Raw genomic sequence first — 22,497 nt, forward strand, 5'->3', positions numbered from 1 at the left:
GGTGGGACAATTTTTAACCCACTTATTTCAACTGCAAAATTAATGTTATAAAATATTGAATCCAATTAAGATTTTTGAAAATAAAATACCTTTGAATATTAAAAAGAATCATACATATCATAAACTGTATACCAAAATTTTTAAAATATTGAAAAATGCGAGATACATGGATATCACTCTTGTGATAGTATTTTGAATATTTTTTGCTTATAAACTTAAGCCCTGGTATAGTAGTAACATCTACTGAGAAAAATAATAACTAAAATAGATTATTTTTAAAAGATTAGAAAATTTCTAACGGAAATTGCTAACTGAGAAAATAAATATAAATTAGGTGGGACATATATTGACCCACCATGCCGCAAAGGGTTAAGCAAGAATTGTTCGTATTGGAAAGCAATCTGTTAAAAGGTATTGTAACGCAAATGCTATGAGATGCGCACTTAAGAACGTAATAAAGAGTTTTGGAATATGTATTGTTGAAATGAAGGGTAAAAAAAAATCTGATAAGTATAATTAAAAGAATTATTCCCTTTACATTTTATAATAACTCAGTTACAAGTTTTAAATAATACTTAAAATAAAAACTTATTTTATTCCCTTTCAGAAATGTTCAGAGAAAGTCAAATACTATTTAATACCTATTTAATTTTCGCTAATTCCTAATAATTCTCTAATTTAAAATGAACCGAATAGAGCATTAATTATAAATTGACTTACATTTTTCGATTTAAAAGAAGCCAAAAAATCATGTCATATTTAAGAACGTATTTTAGGAAGAAGCTCTATAAATAGAAAAGAAATAATGCATAATTTTAATATTAATAATACAATAAACTTTGATCTTAATTTTTGTACCTTAACCGAATAAAATCGAATTACCTTAATTTTTTTCTAATGTAATTAACGAAAACTTGTGAAAATATTTCATTCAAATTAAACCATTCTGAGAAAACTGTCCTGTGAAAAGTATAGCATTTAATTCCGTTCAGAATGAAATGTTGTTTAAAAATATGTTGTTTTCACATACTTAGGACTCTGAAGTGTTGTAGAAAAAGAAAATATATACATTTATATGTATATTTGTGACGTAATTACAAAATATTTACACCCGAACGCGTCAAATCCCATAGAACTCAATGGTAAATGACCCAATGTTTTGGTCACCACGTAGGGATCGCCGGTGCTTCAGAGCAGGGTACGGAGAAATTTGTTTAGGGCGACTCCATCTTACTTCCTACCTCCATGTCTCAACTACGGGGGTATACAAATTATCTTCACAGGACTAGAACCCGAGTATTGTACTCAGGTTGGTTCAGGCTTGGCAGGGACCGTACTGGTACTGTCGTGTCTGTTTCTTCGGCTGTGATGGAGCTACATGGTACATTTGTCGACTGAGTTCCCGAGGGTTTGACCCCATTCAGTTTTCGTGGCGGGGACTGACAAAGCGGACAGAGCACCTTAATACAATGTGGTTTTGCCGATGGAGTGGTGCCCGGAGGCAAGGTGACAGCGTTTTAAAACTAGCAACGAAGCGTTCTGGCCAATGCTTAGTAAAAGCCGGACGGGGACTGCGGAGTTTGCGCCCGCGAGAACGAGGTCCCACGGGTGTTGGACATTTCAAACTCTTTATGGGTCCCGTATAATGAGGACCTCGGTGTGTCTGTCCTGGTTCAAGGTAGCTTAATTATATTGAATCAACACTTGTTGCCTTCTAGGTTTGGAAGAGAGGATAATTTTTGTTGGAATTTGAGGGAAATCACGCTGATTCTTCTAAACTTGCGTATGGGTAAATCAAGAATAGGGATAAATCAAACATACTGAATAATGGTGCAAAGAATTATCGATAAGGCGAATTATTATCCATAATTATTTTTATGCAAAAAAATTTCAACCTTCAGAAGGTTATGGAATGGAAGAAAACGGGTTGAATCAACACTTGCTACCTTCCAATTTTCGATGAGAAGATAATGTTCATTGAGATTTGAGGTAAATCACGCTAATATCTCAAAACTTGCCTATGGGTAAATCAAGAATATGGATAAATCAAATATAATGTATAACGATGCAAAGAATTATCGATAAGGCGAATTATTATCCATAATTATTTTATACAAAAAACTTCAACCTCAAGAAGATCATGGAATGGAAGTGAATCTTTCAAAGTGAATTTAACTGCATGAGAACGGGGTACGAAAATTAATTTAAGGATAAAATAGATGCATAATTTAAATCTAGCAACAATGAATCATATCATAGGATTGGGTTACTTGATTACAATAAAACTATCTGCCAAAGAAGAGGGATGATTTTATGAAGAACTTCCTCAGGGAAACTAATTCATATTCGAATTACGCATAGGTAAAAGCATGAATATGCCTAGTCTGTACAACTCCTAACCGTCCGGGAGCAAATCATAAGCAAGATGGTTTTATTAGGTAATTTATTGTTTGCATTAAATTTCCCTTTCCATAACCATTGACTAATTAATTAAATTCAATAATATAACCATAAACTAATAATAGTAATAACTATATTCACGATTTTGCATTTCCTACTCAGTACAGATATTTAACTGTTTAACTTGACAAATTTTCGTATCTTAATGAATGTGCATAAACACGTAAGGCTTAGCGTAATTTGTTTGAGAGGAAATTGTTATCAAACGAGGGTAAACGTAAGGAAACTATGCACGTTTAATAATTCTAGTTAGGTCATTCTTCATGTACAGTTTCATTTCTCATCTCAGTTACGAGAAATTAATTCAACTACAGTCGCGGAACCTTAATTAACAACTTCTGTCAGACTTCTGCTCCAGCAATATTTCATCCTGCTCAACTGTATTAGTATTTCTAAGTTTTTCAATGCACTTTCTGCTCCATAGCTATTTAATGCTTCTGGGTTAAAAAACAAACTACCTCGATCAAAAAGGCATGTTACAACAAGTCACATACACACATTTTAAAGAAACTGCAGTTGTTGAGGATTTAACCTTCGCGGAATTTACAAGAGCATTTGTAAGCTGTCATATCCCAGCCGAATTTGCTAGGAATAATTTATGTGATTTGTGTTTATACAGAATGAGAATATTACAAGATATCTAGAATAGAAAAATATTTTAGATGGTCATTATAAATCGCATTTGTGGTTGGAGTAACGGCAGTTTAGAACATGAAAAAAATTTATTCTAGCACTTAGCATAAAAATTTTGTATTTGCGCTGTGTATTTGCATTTTATGGTTTAAGTGCGAAGAACATGATATTTGATAAATAAATGTAAGACACAAAACGTTAAAAAAAGCTTCTTGGGGCTAATATATAATCTGAAAGCTTTTAGATTTTTTTTAATTATTAGATTTATGAAAACAGATGTGACTTTTTCTACGGCTGATATTATATAATCAAGTAAAATGTTAAACGCATTTTCTGAGAGATGCATTCTTTCACAAAATTTTAAGCAAAGCTAAACTAGCTTTCTAAAAATTAACAGCTAAGCTAAAACATTTACTTTATTTTATCCCTTCATGATGCTTCAATTAATCTCTAAAATGTTAAGGGAAATCAATGAAAACTAATAAGAAATGCAAACAATAAAAGAGAGAATAATTTAAAAAATTAAGTCTTTAGGTGACTCTTCTAAAGTAAGGAAACATTCTCAAGTTAAAAATTTGCGAGCAATTATATTTATGGGCTAGGTAAAGCTCTAGACGCCATGCCAATCCGTTACTAATAGGTACAATTTGTAACAAACACGACGTGCAACAGAACCTTTCCTTGTTAATATTATACTGCATAATGCACAGAAAAAGACTTTCAGTCACCAACAGTTTCACAGACACTACTTTAGTCGCTTCAGAAGAATAATTGGTATGTCATTTAACAATCTCGAAACCAATCAGCCATGCCCTAACCTAATGAGGAAAAGCACCACGTGGAAAATGGACGTAGGCGTTCGGGCGACTTGCCGATGTTTGAATGCACGAGCGTTACGTGCGACGTCGATGTGAAGGAGTTAAAATACATATTAAGTTTTCTAAAAAAAATATAAATTAGTTAATTTTTATCATCAGAAGTTCTTAAGAAGATTAAAGAATTATAAGGCACCCACTTTAAATATATTGCATTAAGAAATCGAAAAGTTAAAATCCTTAGCGCCTAAATTTATGAAAGCAACCAAAATTAAAATTAGTGTAACTGGTAATAGAAACCAGTCAATTCCACAATTCCTCTTAAGGTGCAACTCCATTCTTCCCTTCAGAGATATATATGGTCACTTTACTTAACCTGTTCCGCCAAACTGAGTTAATGGCACTACAGGTTAGGAAGTCATCCTAATCATTGCTAGCAATCTGACGGTTAGGCCGCCTTTTTACATTTTACTTTAATCTATAGTTTCTTGGATATAATTATTTTCATTCACTTGCTTCATTATCTCTAAGATGCCCTTGTTGCAGTAATAGTCCGTGAACAGTCTATTCACAGGATATGTAATGTAGTCGGAAGGAAAGAACTGTTGTCGAAGGTGCTCTGTCAGAGGGCAGGAGAGCAGGTAATGAAGTGCGTCCGCGTCTTCCCCGCGAAAACCGCAAGAACAGTTGACGTCCCGTCTGAGGAAACATATGTAATACGCTGGGAATTTCCCGTGGTTGGTACAGGCTTGGAGGAAGAGTCGGTTGCATTTCAGCCTCTTGAGAGAAGGTATTGGGAAGATGTTGTAAGTAAATCTTCCTGTCTCTTCTTCCTGCCATCGTGATGACCATGTCTCTTGAAATGCTGTCTTGAGGAGCCTTTTTGCAACTTCTGCGGAAAGCGAAACTTCCTTGTCAATTTCTGGTTTGAGAGCTGCAATCTTAGCTAGTTCATCCGCTCGTTCGTTGCCTTTCTGCCCGCTATGCCCTTTTATCCAGTTGATCTTTAAAGGTATGGAAGAGCCTAAGGTCAAGAAGATCTTTCTAAGTGCTGCCGTGTGCGGATGTTTTGGAGGAAAGGAATTCAGCGCATTCAGAACGTTCATGCTATCTGTGAAGAATGAAGTGTGAGCTGCTGGTTGCGTACCTAACCATAGTGCTGCTTCTTTGAGTGCTAGGGACTCGGCTTGGAAGACTAAAGCATGATTGCTTAGACGGAATTGTGCTTGATAAATTTCTTCATTGTTCGAAAAGACCGTGAACGCTGCCCCTACTCGTCCTGAAATTTTTGAACCGTCAGAAAAAATCTCTCTTTGTTGTTCTGAGGGTGGCGATTTGCACCAGGAAAGGATGGGTAGATCTCCTGGGTGTAAGTCAGGGGGATCTTGGAAGCTTTCTATGCTGGCATAGGATAGATGTAAATCTTTTTTAGTGTGAAGGTCCTCTTTGTAATGCAGAAGTCGATAGATTGATCTTTCTAATTCTGCTTTTAGGTCGAGTGGTCCCTTCAGAGATGATGGACTTCAAGTGATTCTGGTGAGACTTCAAGATTTTTCAAGGAAGCCATGGTGTGTGTGGGGGGAGGTGTATCTGATTACGGCAAAGCACTCGAGCGCTATCTGCCTAAGGGAAGGGATGCCTTCCTGGAGGAATTCCTAAGGGAAACTGACTCGTATACACGTAACACATGGGAAAAACCACGAAAACGCCCATGCAGCCAGCCCGTTCTCGGGACTCGAACCTCGGGCCAAAACTGAGAGTGATTAGCGACTTTACCGCTCAGCAGCTTGTGGGCTTTAAGGAAGTCATACTAGAGTAGTTTTTGTATTATTTTCTTATACCTTTGTTTCTTTTATGAAATGAGGGCAACTTTATTTTATTCTTAAACTAACTGTTAAAAGAATTTTAAATTTTATAATTAATAGGAAATGATTTATGCTTTAATGACAAAGTATTTTAAAGAGAACGGAATTCGGTTAATTATAATGTGTTTATTTACTTTGATGAAGATTTGTAAATGTGTAGGCTAAGTGTTTGAATAGAGTACAATCAGTTGAATATATAAGATTTTAAGTCTTGTTCAACAGTAGTTTAGTATCAGAAAGGGGTAAAAAAGAAAAAAAGGAACGTTCTACAGTAAATTTAAAAGAATCATATATTATATATAAGTTTGTAATCCAAATTTGATACAAAATTACGGTTGTAATAAAATAGATCTGGTATATTATTTAACCTAAAGATTTAGGGGCAGTATGGCCAACTAATCTTAACTTCTTAACTTGCGTTAACAGATAATTGATAAATGTATTTTAATTTTAAATTCTTGTTGATTAATTACGTGTGCCTGAAATTACAGTTTGATTTTTATCATTTTATGTAAGCTGATGATGGAAGTATTTCATGTATGGATAATATTTCCATGCTGTTTCGAGAGTATTTTTTTTATTAAAGAAACACAATAAGATCCCCATATACCACATATTACCACATGGGGCTTACAGAAGTAAGTATGAAACACAATACAAAATAAACAAAAGAAAAAACTGAAATAAAATTAAGGATGATTACAAAGTTTTGCAATGAATTGAAAAAGTGTTAAAAGCACTTTTCTCGGAAATAAAGTGGTAAAATTCTGGAGGCCAGTTAATATTAAAATTTTTCAGTCCCAGTTTCAAGAACGTTCTTTCGCTGCCATATTTAGGGAATAAAAGAAGCACATGTTCAACATTCTCCTCGCCACCGAGGCTACAATCACAGACAGATTCGGGCTCAACTTAAATCTATTCAAATAACTTTTGAAATTTCCATGGCCAGTAAGAAATTCGGTTAATTTATAGTTTGTGAAGAAGTGATGACATGACAATCTCATTTTGATAGAAGGGAAAAATCTCTTAGTTATGCTCCCTTTATTTGAATTAATAAATTCGTGATTCCACGACTCCACAATACTTTCATAAATGACCTTCTTATAAAAGGAACTGTATTCGAATTTCACAGAAAGGAGTTTGTGACTACCTGTATTTAAAAACTGTTATTTATTGGCATTGTTTGCGATTTACCTGTTTTAGGAAATGAGGAGATTATAGCTCTTTAATGCGATAGGGCCTTTTTAGAGTTTACAAATAAATTTCATTTTTCCTTTTATTGAGAAATACGTATTTAAATTTTATGCCAAGGCAACACAGAAATATTTATCTCACTCTATTCTTACTGATATTGATTTAAATAATTTAAACTTCAAATCAATTTAATTTACATTGAAAAGATTAACTTAAAAATTTTAGTCTAAATGTAATCAGTTTCTAGACTTCAGATCAGTGAGATTATTTTAATATTTACATCAGCACCGGTTTTTCAGATAATTAACCGAAAGATAATTTTATTATATTCAAAATTATTTAAAGTTACACTTTTTTTACATAACAAGCTGAAGTAATAAAAATTTTTTATAATTAATCACAGTTGAACATTTAATCACAACTTTGACTTCTGGCTTTGGTTATGATTCTGTAAAAATTATCTGTAATGCTTCAGTTGAAGAATAAAATTTTCTTGAAGCTTTATATGTTCACAAAAATATATCTTCTTTAAGTTATGACATTATCTCTAATATCTTCCTTCTTAACGCTTTTAGAAATCCAACATGCTAGTTTCTTCACATTTCATTGTTGTTTTCTCGACAGGTAGCAGCGAATTCGCTTTTGCTTTGCTCCGCCTATTGCTTTTGATGTAAAAACAGTTATCTCTCTTTAAAATTTGGAAAAATGTTTCTGTTCGTGAAGAAAATGGACCTGTATCTGATAGGCTTGGAAATCAATAATGTTTTATTCAAAATCTAGTCCAAAGGGTCTTTGTCCCTGAAGGACTATTGTTTTCGTTTTGCGATTTTGCGTTGAATCACTATAAATGTCCGTTTCACTTTTCAAACTGGTGCCACCAGATGTTAGAGTCCTGCACTATATTTGAAGAAATTAAATAATGAAAAATCTGCACAAAAGTTTGTATATTTCTCGCATTGTGATAAAACAACGGTACATAGAGCCATCGAATTTTGAATGACGTAATTCTACTGCGAATATGGGTATGTGGAAGCCCAAATTTGAAATTTGGAATTAGTTTTATTATAGGTTTTCATATTATGTAAAACTTTAAAGAATTTTTGATTTACAAACTCAGGGATTTCAAAGCTAGCAATGGCAGCATTCTACTGGGAAACAAATTTATCTCCAGCGCGTGAGACACTGTCTCGGAAGTTCTAAAGTTAGGCTTATTTTAAAATTATTTTGCAACATTGCTATTGAATTTTATTGTTTAGGTGCGAAGAAGATGATATTTAATAAATGAAGGTAACACACAATACGTCAAAAAACGCCCCTTTGGGCGTAATTTAAACTCTGAAACATTTAATTTTTTTTTCCGTAATTTTGAGTAATTTATTATTCAAGGGATAGTTTGAACCGTTTTAGTTGCCTATTACCATGACAATTTTGTTACTGTCATTCTGGAGTGTGCGTGGTTATTCATCTGGGAATTTTTTTCTTGTTGGAATAAACGTGGTATTTAATTACTGGAAACTTTAAGAAATTCAGTTGATAGTTGAAACATTTGACATGAACCACTGTTCTTGAAATGCACGCCCAAAATCCAGAATTCATTCTAGAGTAGATGGAGATGCAAAAATCGAATCCTACCAGAAACCAATACCTTTCTGAGGAGTTTTTTTTTTTTATTATTATTATTTTTTTCCTCAAGGTACTGATGCCAACCCTCTTTCACCCACTACCGAAGCAAGGAATGAAAAAAGAAGAGATTGACAGCCCACCAGCAGTTGGCGCATATATATTCCACGAGGGACCTGCAAAGTATTGAGTCGATGAAGATTGTTGACGAAGGAATGCAAAATGCTGAATTCCTCTGTTTCGATTCAGTGAAGCTATTCTACCTTTTTTGGAGATTTTGGTTCTAAGGTTTAGCTCGTCGAATGTTGCTTTTATTTCCTTTGAAAATATATATTTTCTCCTTTCGGAAAAAAGTCATTATTCTACTCAGTATTTTAGCTTCTAATACTTTTATGTTAATTTTGTTCATATACTTTTATTAAAGTTACCTTTCAAAATTTATGAGTTAAAAATATACCACTGACCTTCTAATTCTGCAACATTTGTTCATTTGCTCATAAGATTATAAAATAAAATATTTTTTTCATTACATTTATTTAAAAATTTTGTAATCTATTAATTATCTCCAAGCAATCCAGATCAGAATACTTATCATTAATATTTTTCATCGTTTACCTCATCTTTCGGGAATATGACTGAATGTCTAACTTCATTACTATTACTAGAAGGTAAAGCTATCAGTATCAAAATCTTTTGATCCAAATGAAAAAACATATTAAAAAAATAAATAAAAGTCTGAAAGGTTTCAAATTTTAAATTACGTCCAAAGGGGTTTTTTTTAACATTTTGTCTGTTACCTTTATCTATTAAATACTGCGTTCTTCGCACTTAAACCATAAAATTAAGTTCACTAGCAAGTTTTAAATTGAGTATATCTTTAGAATTTCCGATACAGAGTCTCGCACGTTGGAGATAAAAATATTTTTCTTTACAACGTTGCCATTGCTCGCTTTGAAATGTTTGAGTTTGTTAATCAAAAATTCGTTAAAGTTTTACAAAATAGAAAATCGATAATAAAACAAATTCCAAATTTCAAATTTGGGCTTGCTTCTACATGCCTATATTCGCACTAGGATTACGTCATTCAAAATTCGATGGCTCTATGTACCGTTGATTTATCACAATGCGAGAAATATACATACATTTATGCATATTTTTCATTACTTAATTTCTCCAAATATAATGCAGGACTCTAGCATTTGATGGCAGCAGTTTGGAAAGAGAAGCGGACATTTATATGCAAAATATAAAAAATACAAAATTGCAACACGAAAACAATAGTCCTTCAGGTACAAAGCCCCTTTAAACTAATAATTACTCTAGAAATTCGGCCTTGAGTGCAATGATATTTGTGTATTCTTAGACTGAAGAAACATGAATGACTAAGATCATTCCTGAAAGAACATAGGAGAATATAATATAAATCCTTAAATATAACAGGCATAAGGTCTTAATAGGGGTGTCGGTGATGAACAGAGTGTCGACTGGACGTCGATGGCAAAAGATGTGCTGGCAGATCATCATAAAAATGATCCAATTGATTATGAAAGGATATATTAATAAAATTAATAATTATTGTTCATTGATACAAAGCTTTGTTATACAAATAAGTCAAGACTTGTTGAAAACACATAGGTATGCTAACTTTTGGAATTTAAAAGTCATCCGAGATAAATATTCCATATTTAAAGTTATTACCGAACCAACATTATTAATTTTTTACTCTTTTTCACCAGAGGAAGCAGCCTTTAATCAAGTAAATAATACATTCAGAAATTTTGTGCCAAATATTTAAAATGTTGCACCACTACTTCAAGCGCAACCATAACAGTCATTTTAAATCGAACTTTTCTGCAATTACAATCTGCGATTTGTGTCTAAAAATCTGTTTTCATTATTTAAATTGAAAATAATGATGATACAAAAATTAATAAAACATAAGTTTGTTTAACCGCTTTTTTAAACTTCTATTTATATTCTTAGTCTAACAGTTTAATTGTTATCTTTAAGTAACCTATCCCCAGTCATTTGTATTGTGATTATGTTCTTGTCTCTTCTCTCTTCTCTTCTGCTTCTTTTCGGTGTTTTACTTTGCCGCTAGCCACGCAGAGTTTATTTTTAGGACGATGCAATCTGCATAAAATTTTGGCATGCATAGCGTTCCTACAGTGATGATGCGTATTATCAAGGAGTAAAATCATGTGTGGAATTTATCGTTATGGCTTCTTTCTAGTGTCATCGTTCTAACTACGCAGTTCAGCCTCTCCAAATTCGTTGCAACTAATATATATATATAACTCCAAATTCGTTGCAACTAATATATATATATATATATATAATACAATATTAGTTATATTTGTGTTATCAGTTGGAGTGCAGTTTTGGTTGAAATCGGAGTACAGTTCAAGGTAGCAATATTTGACATTTGTTATACTTCCCCCCTAACCACAGTCATTGCTCTCAAATCTAAATCTTAATAGGACTCTAAAACATGTTCGTAAAAGAAATAGTGAGAAAAGAAAAGAAACGCTTTATCTCAGTCCTTCGTTCAATTAAAAAAATCAACTGTTCAAAATGAATAATACAGTTGCCACAGATATGTAACTGTACTTAACCTTGAACTCTAAATGGCGTTACAATTTAAATCTTGCACTGGATTATGTCTTAGTGTGGAAATCCCTTACCTCTACGGCAACATCGCTCTGTAGAGAAGCTAACGTCATGAAAACCTTCGAGTGATGATAATGCTTATTATCCATATCTCACGCAGCTTCTAATAACACCTGCGGTGAAATTTGAAAGGCTTCTTTGGCGCCAGGTAACCTCAGAATGAAATGAAAGCAAGTATTTCTTCTATTTCCTCAGAACTGCACACGTTAAAGAGCTTTCGGAACCCTAATCATGTACCCCGATGAAGATATATGAGTGACAACTCAGAATCATTCTGAGAAGAAGATTTAGAATGGCTGCTAATACCTAACCAATAAGGCGCCGAATAGCGAGAATTTATTATTGAGGTAGAAAGCTTATTTATGCTTATGTATTCGTAGTTGCAGTGTAATGTGTGGCTTTAGTAATGCAACTACAAAAAAGGGGGCTTTGAACAAGGCGGAGATTTCACATCCGTTTATTTACCTGTTAAGTAGTTAGTTTATGAATATAAAAGCTACTTTACTCAAAATTTGGTATTTACCAGCATTTATAAAGTTTGGTATGTTTTACAAGCATCTAATAGTAACAAACGCTACCAACGTTCGACAACGTTAAACCAACGTTTAGCAATGTTAAACCAACGTCTGATAAACATTAAGCGAATTATTGTTATGTCTAAAATAATAACTTAAGAAGGGTCTTTTAACCCTTTTATTTGTAAGACTTTCACTGTGCAAATCTCACTTACTGTAGAAAGTGACGTGTCTTAAGAACTAATTAGCGAATAATCGCTTAAGTTCGGATGACAAGAAACAACAAGATAGAAGGGTAGCTAACCCTTTATTATTCCAATAAGATTTAACAAAACTCCGCCTGGGAGTGTACAAACAAATCCGACACTTGGGCTTGAACTTAAAAGACTAAGGATTAAACTAAAATTAAGAATAACTAAAGAAATACAGCCGAAGCTATCAAGATTCATATCGAGTTGGTCCCTTAACTTATTTGACTACGAAGCTTAGCAAGGGCCTGAGTACGGCCGAGCGTAATAACAGCTTTGAGAGGTAGAGTGGCCAAAAAGGCAGACGCGAGTAAATCAGAAACTCTGATTCTCTCTGACTCTGTAAGTAACTTCTTGGTTTAAATACCGCTCCTCCTCATTAAATATTCAGCAAGATTCCAAAACTACGTTCTGGCCGGAAGTAGAAAGTTGAAGTTAAGAATTTGACAGGCAAGGAACTTTAACTTAAAATTTAACTGTTAATAAAATTAACATAATCCTTACATATTTAAAACTGAGAGGCGTATCTGGCGCTTGCAAATTAGCCAAACGTATGTGCGATGTACTTAGGGTAACAGTTAGACAAATGTAAAATTTCAATTAAATAAGCTAGTAACCCAAGGTTACATAAGTTGCTTTAACGCTAAGTTGGCTCACTTATCTAACTGGCGTAGAGATCGAATATCGGCAATTCAGTATCGGCCCAAAAATACAAATCTTATGTGGGCTGGTAACGCGACCACTGCACTCTGTTATACAGTTTAAAACCTCACTATTAATATTCTCGAACGAATTTGCATTCTGGTAGGAAAACAGAAAGGAGATTATCAGTAAAGATTCAAACCTATAAAATAACTGGTTTGCTATAAAAGAACCTTGCATATTTTCTATAATTTTCTTGCTTAATTAATAAAAAATAATATAAATTTAAATAAATGTATATGTATTTTTCTTGTTTTCTAAAGGAGGAGGAGGAATGATTGCCTACAATGGTGAAAGGGATAGATGGGGCAAGAAAAGCCCGAGAAACACTGAATTAGAATAGATTGATTGCAAAATACGATGCAGTTGTTGAGGAACTATTCAATTAATATCGCATGGATGGCATGCCTATTAAACAATTCAAAAACGAAATAGAAACGGAAGGCCAGTTTTCCTTAATTCTCCATGAGGGCATTTCCTTTATACAGAAAAATAGCTCGTAACTTCCTTGCTTGATAAGCTGGCCAGTCAAACAAATATAATTGCAGCCATAGTTAAGATGTGAATGTTAATTAGATTTATCAAACTATGTTCTTGGCTTGAGATCAAACCTGTTGATCAAATAGTATTCAGCATTACAAATAACTATCTTTGAAAAGTTTTGATAAGTTCACATATGGCATTTTCTTAGTAAAACAGAGAAAACAAAAAGTAAGGATAAATTAGTAAGGCTCTTTTGAAATCAGTTTTCAAAGGACGATGATGTTAATGTGAAATATTCCATCTGGTTTAGCAGAGCATATGGGATTTCGGAGAAATTTTCAAATAGATTTCGGAGAAATTTTCAAATAGATTTCGGAGAAATTTTCAAATAGATTTCGGAGAAATTTTCAATTCTATTAGAAATGCGAACTAAACAGAAAAGGATTGGATTCTCTAAGTTTTCTAGAACTACTACTTAAATTAAGTAAAACAAAATTGCATAAAATTGATCATGAATATCACTGAGTTGAAATGTAAAGTCTGGTTAATGTAATAATTTTTTCTAAGAAACTTATAAATTTACGTATATTTGAATAAAAAACTAGTTTGCAGCTTTACCACAGCTAATTTAAAAAATGTCTAAAAGTGTGATGTGAGTAACAGTACAATAGATGAAAGTGTGACAAGCAATTAGAAATTCAAAATTGAAAATTTTACCAATGCTTGGAGTGATATCAATTAATTTTTTTTTAATTTTGTGAGACAGAAAAAAGAGCACTTTTCTTCAGCTATGAATAATTTCGCAGTAATAATTATTTGCTCCGGAGGCCGTTTGACATTTTTTTCCATCTCTGATGAAATATTTTGGGTTTTTATACTTCAAAATCATAAATATATAATTATATCAGTTACAATCCGTCAACATTTGTGCCAGATTTCGTGCGAAATCACCTATTTCGTGACAAAATTGGCGATATGCTATAGGCGGAATGAGAAGATTCTAGTACCAATTTTTACCGGTTTTTCTGAGAATGTTCTCGAAAGCGTGGTCAAAAGCTATACATACCCTGCCTGTATAAAGAGTACTTTGAAAAATAGCGTTCGGAGATTAGCTTAAGAGCGACCGAACTAAAGAATATGGGAAAATTCCACACCATTCACCTTCCATTGGTGAACTGGATTTTCTAGAGGCATTTCACATTCAAAAAGATCTTTCTGTTCTAGTTAACGACCCTAATTCCAGTCCATCGTTGCCTTCAGCCTTTAAAGAAATTATGTTTTAGTTCTAGTTTCATCAACAGATGGCGCTAGTATCTTATCTCCTGTCCAGGCTTTCTTATCTTATCTAATCATTATATCTTATCTCGTTCATTTTGCGCTTTTGCATCTGAGGATGTTGGATCGGTAAAACCATCAAAACTAGTCCCCTGAAAATTTGAAAATATAACGCTGATTTTTGTTGTTTGACTTCTAAATTAAAACAAAGAATATGCATTGTTAAGAAGAAAAACTTCTCCGCAACAGGAGTGGCTCCGTCACAACGTAGAGGGAAACAGCTGCGCATGCGCGAAATATCTGTCATCAAAATGCCAAAGCTTGAAGCTAGCGTCGAAGTTCGAAGGTCAAGTTTATCAAGAGTTCATAAAATGAATATCCTTTTTAAGTTTCCTTAAACTTTAAAGTAAATGAAAATATTTTTCTCACAAGTATATAAATTAATGGATTAGCTATTTTGAGAAAAAAATTACCAAAGTCCGAGTTTAAAATTATCGCGAAAAGTCAAAGAACATTTCTTCTCTAACTTCTTAACACGTGTTCCTCAATTTCCTGCACACATCCCGCGAAGGGAAAAATTCGCGCCGCCAGGTTCCGTCGCCAATCCCTTGGCGAATGTTCCCTCCGCTTTCCAGGGGCGTAATGGTAAACTGGTTTACATTACATCTATTGAATCTTTCCTTCTTTACATAGACGTTCTTTGACCGAACCGTGTCGGGAGCTGTACTTTAATGCTTCGCTGTGAAACTCTCTTCACCATTGCAGCCTGCAGGTTATGTTGCTGATTGTTTCAGCGTGTTTATCGTAGTTTCTCAATGATTGTAAACGTGTTTTTTTAACTATTTTGAGTAATACTTGCGAATAGATTGTGTTTTGATTTTTCATCAAATGTTGTCATCAATCACTCCAAGTCCACGAACCCGTAGAACGGAATGATATTTACTACAAAATAAGACACCACATTTCACAAATCTTATAAAAACGGTAGGTTAACTAGTATATTTATATATATATATATATACTGAAAGAATGTTTTCTGCTTTAAAATATAATTTTTGCGTTTAAAAATTTTCCTTAGATAATAGAATTAGCCACGCCTTTAACTTTGAATTAAAAATTCTCACTTTATTTCTTTACTGCATTAAAAGGGATTTCTACCAAATGTGTCCTTGTTTAAATGATGTAATATACATATATTAATCGCATAATGCAAAATTAGGTAACCTATGACTACGTATCTCCATTTGCCAATAGCGTTCAGAATTTTTTACATATACATTTAGAAGTAAAGGAAAGCTTTTAAAATGTTTAAGTGGAGATAATAAGATATATGAGAAATTTACAAAAGAAAACAATAATTACGAAATATAATTTGAACAGGCTTTGCAAGATTATTAAACATTTTGGAAACTGAAGGAAAAGTAGGCTGAAATCCTAAATTAAAATAATAAAATATCGCAAAACGCATCTGTATAAGATTTAAATTTTTCATCGCTATCAATAATGTTGCGCGAATTTAACCACTTCAAACTTAGTAAGATTAAACTAAGAGAAGCAACTTGGAATAGGTGTTAAATCCTTTAAAAATGCTTTAATTTTTGAAGTAAGGCATATGAGATTTTTCTTAATTAAAACATATTAACACACGGGCAATTGTAATGCATTTTCATGCATTATATGAAGAACGTAATTTAGTCTAAAAAACAATAAATCAGCTTTGCATTTTAATATATTTTGTATATTTGTAATTCCTCGTTAGATGGCGAAATCGTTTTATTTCATCTTAATATGTCGGGAAAGCTTCTACAGTGCAATAAAACTCTAAGAAATAAGCTTCTTTTAGAAAGGTATTAGGAACTTTTTTTTGCGAAACTTCAATATTTGGTACGACGCCAACTCTAACATTTTTTTTTCTTTATCGATTCTGTTTATTCATTTTTAAACATTGAACTGAAATGCAACAATTGTATTCTGTTATGCATTTAAATTCCAATTGCTTGTGCTTGCGTTTAAATTCAGCATCAGGTAAAATTATATCATTACGGATTGTCATACAATGTATGTACAGTTTTTGTTATAATATCTTGAGCTGTTCGTTCATATTATTCTTTACCATTATTTTTCTTGAAATTCATATTATAACTAAATCTATTATTAAAATTCTCTAATCGTATTAATTGCTCTAGTAGTAAATAATGAATATAATTAATATTGCTAAAATTTATTACAAATTTATTGTAATCTGAAATTTAGTAGAGATTACATAAGTACATACTTATGTACCATAACAACAACTGATGAAATCAATTTCTACGGTAAATATTTTCTTCCACTTTCTTTTAATAAGAAATTCCGATTTCTTTATGAATTGTACTCATTTTTAACATTCTTAGCTTTTCATAACACTAGCTTTATTTTCACATGAATATTCAGTCTAAGTATTTCATGTGGGTAAATGAAACGTTGACGACGGAATTGAGGGTGAAAGCTAACGTCGTGATTTAACCCATTAACCGCCAAAACTACAAGGAATGTTTCTTTTCTCATGAAAATAATAACAAATACTAAATTAAGCATTTATAACATAAATTTACATTGAAAAATAAAAAAAAAAAAAAAAAGAAAATTCTCTTACCTGTGGAAAACGCGAGTGTTGCGTTCGCGCAACGTCAGCGGAATAAGACTACGGATGTTTTAGTGAGTAGGATTGTACCCGTGTGATGTTTCTTTTGAGTGGAGCGCAGGATTACTTTTTAGCTGTATAACTTTTTATAAATCTACAAATCACTTTACTTCTAATTAATTTAATATTAAAATATACATTGTATTTCTTTTACAAATACAGATTATTTCAATTGAAAGATTCAAGCATGAAAAGCTTGATTACAATCATGATATAAAGCTACATTACATACCTTGCATCTATAAACAGTCTGGCTATGCTACTCTTTACAACAAAGTCTTTTGTTATCAACGGATATTACGATAAAATGTCTACCATCTCCATGCAATGGTTTTTGAATGCTGAATTTACTAGGTCTTCCTGTTGCTGATCTATTTCTGGCTAATTCTACACTCTCAATAGGAGTTTGCAAAAGAAATAATGCATTCTCGCGTCTGAAATCTAAGAAACGTCTGAAATCTAAGAGACTTTAAAAAGTGGGGATATTCAGTAAGTTTAGATACGGTCTCACCTCATATAATTTATCAGTATTGTCTATTTGACTATTGTCAAATGCAAATTCTTTTTCATATTCCTGTACTGCATATGTGATATCGATTCTCGTACAACAGGAACAGAAATGTCCTTATCAAAAGACCAATACAGTTTTTCTAATGAATAATATCCTGTAAGCAATAATATTCCAATAAATCTGCTCATATAGGCTTCAGATGTAATAAATTCTGGGCTTTTTTTTTCTTTTATTTTGCTGAGCGTATATATTTGTCTGTTCAAGGAGAAGAGAGTAAATATCTAAACCAAAATGAAAATCGAAAATCTGTGCACTAGTTTTACCTTGTATTTTGTCTTTTATAATTTCACTTCTATCTCTTCCTTCATGTTTTTCCTGAGACATAACTAACAGTTCCTTTTTTATCCACTTCAAGATTTCAATCTTCTGCTTTTTAAACTTTTTAGTATGACTATAACTGCTTTTAGAAAGCTGGAACTTACTTCTTACGTGAATTTCAACTTCCCCAGCAGTATCATTTGGTAAAATATCATTATCATTATTTAAAACATTGCCATTCCTTTCTTCTTCGTCACTACTTTCTGCAATTTCTGGGGATACAACAACACTATCAGTTGGTCATTATTAGCATTATCATCATCTGTTTCTTCATCAAAAAATCTTTGAAGGGCTTCATCTAATGTAAGATACCTCGTTCTAGGCATGTTTCTCGTTCTGGCAACAACCAGAACATGAACCAGAACATCGAAAGGAATGAGTGATAAAGGAGATTGACTACCCGTTTCCTGCTGACGTTGCGTCAGCGCAACACCTGTTTTCACTTTCTTCCCAACACAAATATACACATCTGACTGATGCGATGTTCTGATAAACGATGACCTTGACTAAAAAAAGATCACTCATAAAGACGGCGATTCTTTTGTTAAATATTTTCAGCAAAAATACCCGGTCCAAAATTTTTGATTAAATTTTGCTTAAAGTATGAGATTAATTATTATAAATAAAATGCTTGTTGAAGGCAAATATTTTTTTACAGAAATAATCTTCATAATATTCCCTACACAAAATCATCTGCTGGTATAAAATATCTTAGGTAGTTATATTTATATACGCATTTATTTTTACCGTTGCGTCAACGCAACACCAGCGGCTAATGGGTTAACGAGAAATGACATGGGTAGCAGTGTGTCGTGTAAGGCTGGCTGGATTCCAGTCGGAATTGAGATGAGTTTGATGAGCGTGATGGTTGAAATTAGTGTTTCATTTAAATTGAGTTTTTGTTATCTCTCTGTACGATTACATAAGGTTTGTCATTCAACAACTTTCCGTGTACACGAGCCGGTTTGTCTTAGAAAGTCATTCACGAAGGCAACACTTCCCTGAGTCAGATAGTTCTAATGTACTTACCGTAATCAAAAAATGCAAACCATCAATTTTCACATCCATGATGGAAACGTGGTTTCTCCTTATAGGTAGTTTTTCGTGGAATTCAAGCTTCTTCACATGTGATTTCTATAACTTGCAACATACTAGATGGTATTATTTTTATTTACGAGTTCCTTCCTAAGGCGTTACACGGAAGAAAGAGATGCCTTCGTGGAGGACTTTCCAAGGGATCTGGCTAGTATTAACACGTTACACATGGGGGAAAACATGAAAACGCTCATACAGCCAGCCCGTTTATGGGATTTGAACCTCGGACCGAACTACCAGTTTTCCAGGACTTCGCTCCACCACTTGGGGGGCCTTACTATGTGATAAGACACTATTCTGAGATGGCAGACTCATCAAACACAGCTTCTTTCGATCAGACAGAAGCTAGTCCTTTACACTGCACTATTTCCATGCCACGATATTGCGGACTCGTATTTCTCCCTTAACATCACATTTTCATAGTCTGCATTTGAGAATGGTTGTATATTTCGCATCCTGACAGGAAACATTTTTAAGTTCTTCGTAACTTTTTCATTTCATTAAATTTTACATAACGTGGTAAAAGTTAATAAAATCAGACACATTTTTGAATTAATATTGCTTTTATTTTATAAAATATTTTTTAATGGCTGGACGCTTTATTTAACAGCCATTAGCCTTGCGCCACCACATGGGCCGGGAGTGGTGGCCATTTCATTATGAAAGCACCTAACAAATCGCCACCGTTACCTCCTATGAAGGCATGAACAGTTGCAACGATGCCTTCTCCGGGATTCGAACCCTGGCTTATCGCTACGGAAGTCAGGGTCACTAACCACTATACTGTCTGTGCAACTATTCATAAATACTGAATATCAAATGAAATAAATGCTACACCACCGTAATTTTTAATATTAATAATATTTGGCGACAACCATTTGGAAAGTGGTTTAGCACTTTGAGTGATTAAATGCAACACGCCGTTTTGAGACTAGTAGCCCTTCTGGGCTAACGCCCATTTGAGAAAAAAGAAATACTGTTATATCCCTTTCCAGCTGTCACAGAGTACATTCAGTAGTTGGACTTCAAACTACTAAGAGCGTTAAACAGAGCGCACTGAAAAACGCAACTAAAGAACGAAGCTTGAAGAAAAACTCAATACGCTTAACTTTATTCTGAACTGAAAAACTGAGAACTGATACTCTTTATGGTTTTATACAGTTTTCCTTCGGCCGCCGAGAAGTCTTTAGTGTCTTCGATTTCTTGAAATTATTTGAAGGCATATACGGTTAAAATTACACGATACGGTTACAGCTACATATAGGGATCAATTACAGTTATTCAATTACGATACCAATTACACTTATACCGAAACAGAACAAAATACCTAGCGACTAAAAATTAATCGCCAAAACTACCGCCAGCTTGGCGATATCTTGCAAGTTTAAGGAGATAGCCATTTACCTCTATACTAAACAGACATTCCCGTTTATTCTGATTTTTCAGACAGAGCTTCTTCTCTTTCAAGCATTTCATGTTACATTATGCAAAAAATACTATAATTCTATATATAATTTTACTAAAATTACTTAGATATATAGAAAATTCGTAACAACGTATAAAATTTACTGCGAAACGAAAAAGGATCATGAAGATTGCGATGACGACGATGATTTGAAGACAACCGTAATACCTATTTTCATTATTTTAGAATATGTTTATGTGTTTAAGTATATTTATATTTAAGATGTAGAAACTTTAGGTTATTTCGAAGCAGGAGATATGAAAATTGAGCAACGCCCTCGTCGGGACTCGAACCACGGACCTCTCGAATACGAGCCAAACGGCTGACCACTGCACCACGAAAGCATTCTAAAAAAAAAACGGAGAAATACCTTATATACTTCCTCTCTTCAAGAGCGACTGGGGTTTGGGGATTCAATCTGCAAATCCTTGTGGCGGAGAATCATTATCCACTAACGTTGTTAGTTCGGGTGCCGCTGGAGAGATATTAAGTTATTTCGAAACAGGATACGTGAAAAATGAGCAGTGCCCTCGAAGAGACACGAACCACGGACCTCTCGAATACGAGCCGATCTTGCTGACCACTGCAGCCCGATGGCATGCTGAGAAGGCTGAAGAAATAGCTATCGACTGCGAAATATGCATTTTAGCGCCAAGCTCAGAGTGAGGCATAATTAATGCATTTGGCAGTATATTAAGTTGTTGACAAATATTTCTACAAAACCTGTGCTCTTTCAGGCAGATCGTAGTTTATGTAATTTTAAGTTTAATGTTGATTCTATATCTTAAACTTTACATATTTTGGCCAATTTCTTTTTAAACGACATCCATGCTTTATAGTTTTCTTATTCTAAGAGATGTTATGTAGAGAAATTATCTGATAGCGTTATAAAAAAAATTTAGGTGAATGATTTTATGATTTATGGAAATTTAAATTTTATTTTGATTCTGAATTATTTAATTTAAGGCTTTAATTTTTGGGGAAAGACAGATGCTTCTGGGAATATTATTTAGTTTAAAAGAGTATTATTTATTTTCCTCTATTTGTAAATCTTGTACAAACTTTTATTCATTGTGAAAGAAGCAGGGAAAGGCAGGCAATTTTCGCCAAGTCATGATTTCGCGCGCTTTAGAATGTTCGAGAAAGAATTTTCATTGTTAGTTGACCTTAAGAGAGGAAAGTACGTGACGGAAAGGTCAAAGGTTGCTACTTGTCTTTCAATGTAAGTCATTCAGGTTTTTGGCGATTGAGGGTCCGGTTGTTGGCTAAGTGAAGAAGGGCGCGCATGCGCGATCACCCTTATTTCCGCATTCTGGAGTTGAAAACGAAGATTTTGCCATAATTAAGGGGGCGATAAGTGAAGCCATAGTGGGAGCCCGTTTTGGGAAGGAGACGAAGGAAATTCGAGTTGGAGACACACTTACTTTTTGGCTGACTCTCTGACTGACTCGCTGATTTTCGGGCTTGCTGGACAAAATGTAATTACGACGAGAAATGTTTTCCGGCGGGGAGCGGCAAAAATGCTACCCGGCCACGTTTGGTAAAGAGGCGAGACACACTTACTCTGGACTCGCTTAGGCACTCTCTGACTGACTCGCTGATTTTCGGGCTTGCTGGACAAAATGTAATTACGAAGCGGGATGTTTTCCGGCGGGGAGCGGCAAATATGCTCCCCGGCCGCGTTTGGTTAAGAGGCGAGACACACTTACTCTTGACTCGCTTAGGCACTCACTGCTTGGATTCGCTGACTTTCGGGCTTGACGGACTTGTTGACGGAGACTGAGAAAAAACTTGTGGGTGTTGCGAAGGAGAAAGGAAAAGATTTAGTCGGCATCGAGCAGTGCTTCCGGCGGGGAACGGCAATTATGCTCCCCGGCCGCGGGTT

General features: G+C 33.9%; 1 protein-coding gene across 2 annotated transcripts in view; it reads left to right on the forward strand.

Moving 5' to 3' along the window:
* LOC118181399 (lachesin-like) overlaps positions 1 to 22,497 on the forward strand; it is a 1,014,793-nt gene that overhangs the window by 949,014 nt on the left and 43,282 nt on the right. The window contains exon 11 of one of the 2 annotated variants that reach the window (XM_085811100.1): positions 8,661 to 8,962. The exons of the other annotated variant lie outside the window; for it this stretch is intronic. Coding sequence (XP_085667226.1) covers positions 8,661 to 8,722 — 62 coding nt within the window. The 3' untranslated portion in view covers positions 8,723 to 8,962. Of the gene's footprint in view, positions 1 to 8,660; positions 8,963 to 22,497 lie in introns of those variants that run through there. 2 annotated transcript variants of the gene reach the window in all.

The sequence above is a fragment of the Stegodyphus dumicola genome, chromosome 2, assembly GCF_044657685.1.
Source record: "Stegodyphus dumicola isolate Sdum_Otavi_A_Nest chromosome 2, ASM4465768v1".
Lineage (NCBI taxonomy): Eukaryota > Metazoa > Arthropoda > Arachnida > Araneae > Eresidae > Stegodyphus > Stegodyphus dumicola.